Source organism: Schistocerca cancellata, chromosome 3 (genome assembly GCF_023864275.1).
Source record: "Schistocerca cancellata isolate TAMUIC-IGC-003103 chromosome 3, iqSchCanc2.1, whole genome shotgun sequence".
In the NCBI taxonomy this organism is placed as follows: domain Eukaryota; kingdom Metazoa; phylum Arthropoda; class Insecta; order Orthoptera; family Acrididae; genus Schistocerca; species Schistocerca cancellata.
The window spans coordinates 956,497,820-956,502,171 of record NC_064628.1 but is presented as its reverse complement, the minus strand read 5'-3'; the positions used below and the strand labels follow the sequence as shown (position 1 = coordinate 956,502,171).

The 4,352-nt window shown below is 35.3% G+C and overlaps 1 protein-coding gene across 1 annotated transcript; it reads right to left on the bottom strand.

Annotated features, from left to right (window-relative positions):
- Positions 1-523: 523 nt before the first annotated feature.
- LOC126176022 (THAP domain-containing protein 1-like) lies at positions 524-4,061 on the bottom strand. Its single transcript, XM_049923149.1, has 3 exons — positions 3,853-4,061; positions 3,552-3,753; positions 524-2,861 (listed from the first exon to the last, which is right to left on the bottom strand). The coding sequence occupies exons 1-3, from the start codon at positions 3,921-3,923 to the stop codon at positions 2,277-2,279; spliced, it is 858 nt and encodes a 285-aa protein (XP_049779106.1). The 5' UTR covers positions 3,924-4,061; the 3' UTR covers positions 524-2,276.
- Between the last annotated feature and the right edge of the window lie 291 nt (positions 4,062-4,352).

Below are 4,352 nucleotides of genomic sequence, written 5' to 3'. Positions count from 1 at the left end.
ATGAACATATTTTCCCCTCTATGAAGGTTAGACTTACAGTACACAAGCAATATTTACTTTTTACTGTCCCTGAAGAATAGTACTACCCTCCTCCCTATGAAGGCTATCCAATTTTAGCTTACGAAAAATTTTCATTTCTTAACTGCATGATAACATCACACTTACCTAGGTAAAAGAAAGGTCACCCACAGTGGTTATCAAATAGTAGTTGACAGTTCTACAGAAAAGTGACTGCTCTGAATAATGAATCAAAGTTCAACCAGCAAAAAATTAACCTTGCTGTTATTGCTCCTAAGTTATAACCAGCAAAATTTTATTGTAGTTTTCAGTCAAAAGTTTGTATTATATTCCAACCAAATGCAGCAAGCTGTCTTATGAAACTTCAAGATTTTTTATTCAAAGTTTACAAATGAAAAGCATTCTAATTTTAAACCACTTTATTATTGATTAAGGAACAAAACAGATTTATTTAAGTGTTGCCTTAGCATTTCTTTGTGAAGAGTAAAATTGTAACTACCTGCTACATGATGCAATCTGATTTTCATATAACATGAAATTATGGCCCTTAATAGTAGTACAATATGATTTTCTGGCAGTAAATTGTCTCTGGCATGGACATTTAATTCTTCAAATACACTGGAGTGCTGTAGTTTCTCCAATACTTTAATTTCCACTACAAGTTTAACATTGCCTCTAGGTGGCTTTCCTCCATTTACAGCTTGTATTTCTCTTAAAATAATTTCGCACTGAGAACATATTATTACAACACTATGTGAAGGTATTGTCAAACCTCCATTATTTTTCCTTCTTAAAAACTTGTTATACATTAAATCATCGTAAGTTCCAAAAAGGGAAGAAACACATGTTGAACACATTACAACATTTTTCAAATGCTGCACAACATAGCCAGCTATGTACACTACAATATTTTCTGAATATTCTGTCAGGATGGAGGGTGACTGAATATAGTCATGGTCTGGTATGTGAGACCAATTTTCATTCAAGTCAGATACAAGGCCTATATCAATATCATTCACTCCACTTTTTGAAAATATAACGGGATCAAACCATATTTCTTGAAACATATCCTTTTTCCAAGACAATAATGGAGTTACAGATTCTGATGAACAGTTCCCAGTGCTTTTACATTTTATCTCATTCCTCACTAATAGTTGCCTGTAAGCAGAATGGAACTGCAAAGCAGAAGGATTATTATTCCAACCAAACCTACCTCGTATCATGCAGAAAAACATCTCTATATGATCTTGGCTGAATTTATACATTAACAAATATTTGAGGTAATCAGTCTCAACAAGATCAACAAACAGCCCCCTAATACTGTGAATGATGCATAAGAATCCTATTATTGGCGTTTTACGCTGTGTCTTATAGATCTCTTTTCCAGTAATATCTTTCAATCCCAATAAATAAGACTCTGCCTTTGATAGAAAAGGCTCCCAGATGGGTTTGTTTGAGACCCTTAAAGCAGATTTGTAACCAACTGCTAATGGACTTTTGCAATTGCAAATGTCAAATAGCCTATCAAACATTTCACAAAAATCTGCTGTACCTTTAGCATCTTCAAAGGTATCAAGTTGTAGGTCTTCACTTAAGTACCTTAGGCTTGTACAAACTGAGGAACTAAGCACTTGTACAGCTAATTTTACTTTCATCTTTTGTCTCTGAAATGTAACATGATTTCTTTTCAATCTGTTACCCAAAACTAGGCCCTCCTGACACTGTAATTTTTCTAATGCAACTATGTGTTCCCACTTGATGACATTTCCATGCACATCTATCATCACTTTCATATCTGAAAATAAATTTCTTACTAATTTTAACATATGACAGGCATCAAGCAATGTAAATACTTTTTCAGCAGTACTGGGGTGCAAAAAGTAAGGCTGCAAATGGTTAACATTTATAACTGCTCCTAGTTTTGAGGCAAGTGTCAAGTTAGTGTTTAGACCATCAAATGTGAGGCCCACACACTTCACATTAACTTCGTGCAAGAGTCTGAGTGCATTCTGCACCACACCAAACTTTTCTTCAGAGGACATGCTATTCACTAAAAAATATGCAATTGGGATTTTCCAATTAGTGTTTACACCCACAACAAGAAGCACTAATGCTTCTTTGGCTTCCACTAACTCTTCATTCTGAACCCCAAAACCTCTGTCAACATAACCAATGAACTGATTCCCATCCCAGTCTAGTCTTTTTTTAATCGACATTTCATCAAATGTTAAACAAACGTAAACATCACCATTTACCCGCTATACTCTTTCTGAAATTGCTGAAAATGCTTCAGCAGTAAACCCTGGCTTTCCATCTACAGAGTTGTACCAACATCTTAGTGTATTTGGATGTGGCAAAGCTAAGTCTAATGATTTACGCACGTATTCATATGCACATGGAGAATAAAAATACAAAGTTAATGAAAATGATTTCAGTTTTTCAGAGTATTCAGTGTTCTTGCTAGAAAACATTCTCCTAAATAATTCTACAGAGACATCGGAAAAAGTCTCCTCAATTAGGCCAGCAGTTCTCTCACTGATTAAGTTTTTGGCTTGCAAATCAGTCACAAGCTCCTTTAAACACTTTATTTTCTCTTCTTGTCTTTCACACTTCACTTTCTTTCCATACAATTGTTTTCGTATGCTTCTAATCACACAATCCTTCTTTTCTATTGTTTCACTACACTGTCTTTTGTACATCCTTGGACTTTTTTGCAGCGAATAAATGTGATCGTTGTTAACACTACAAGTACTTGTTGTGGGTTCTGCTTCCATTTCTTGTTCAGCTGTGGCAGTGGAACTAGCTGCTTTAGTAGAAGTTTTTGAGGTACGTGGTGTATTTCTCTAAAACAGAAATATTTATCAACATTACTAAAACAGGAGAATGAAGAACAAAACAGTCTTATGATAATTAGTTAGTTGCTTGTTTCATGATTTAAACAAAATAAAGATCATGATAAGCACAGTATAAGGGTTATACTACACATATGATTGTAACTTAAACTATATGCTGAGTATTTACAGAAAAAAGCACATTTCAAAACACACACACACACACACACACACACACACACACACACACACACACAAACACACACACTCACACACACACAAACACCCACACTTACTTTTTTGTTCAGAACTATACTACAGAGAGTTTAAAGTTATTACCAAATAGCTTATGAAGATAAGGTATTTGGTAATATATTTACTTCGAAGCACACTGTTACACTTAGTAGGCTATGGATCATATTGTATCCAACTATTTTACAGATTTCTCAGACAGTGAATTGATGATTCTGCGCCTAAATTGTGTTTTCCTTATTGTGTTTAAATTCCATTTGTACCAGAAAATGCATGAAAAAATAAAACTTCCATCGAGAGAAGTTGTTAAGTCAGATTACAATTACACACATTCAGTTGCATTTTATAACGATAAAAAGCCTGCTAACTCAAATTTCGTGTTGCTTGCAACTCAACCTCTTTAAAACTTTTGTAATTAAAATAAAATATGGTTCACAAAGAAAAACTGACCTTCTGCTGTACATGGTTTGGAAAACGAAAGATGGATGGAACAGCATCGTCTTTCAGCTTTCTGCGATTTACGTAATTTGCAAGGAAACAACTTTCTTCAAAATGATCGGAACATATAAAATGGTATTCTGTCGGTCGGAAATCTTGCCTCCTGACAGCGTGTAACCATTTTTGGAACAGCTGTGGTTTTGAGAAAGGAAACCTGCAAATAGATGCACAGTCATTATGCTAATACCGCGTTACAAAAACATTTATTAAGCAAGTGCACTGACATACAAAACAACTTAAAATAGCCACATACCTGTGAAATGTAATATTCGTTCCTTTCTCGAATTTATTTGTACAATTCATCGCTGCACAACTCTTCACCATTGTACTTCTTTTGATTGGAACGTACAGACATTAGAATTAGGGGTAACAAATACTGTATGTACGCCCCAACAAATATAGAACGTTGAATCAGGGTCTTCACAAACAACAACACTACATGACACATCAGACTACAACCACTATAATGGCGTCCAGCCGAAGGTTCAAATTATCCCGCGACTGCAGCGCCATCAGTGAGTCTAGTTATTATTTACAAGGTCTTTGAGTTACGCATACAGCGAGTGTGCAAGGGTTGCCTACATTGTTTTCTGTGACAAATGAAGCGCTAAGAGCGCGGAACATCGTCTCTCTGCTGTTTACCACTTCGAATTAGTTCAGTGTTGCGCCTGTTGTTGGTAGTATTATACTTCTTGTGTAAAGCGTTGTTCTGGTTACGATGCCACGTTTTAGTAAACGTGTATATAAGAAGAG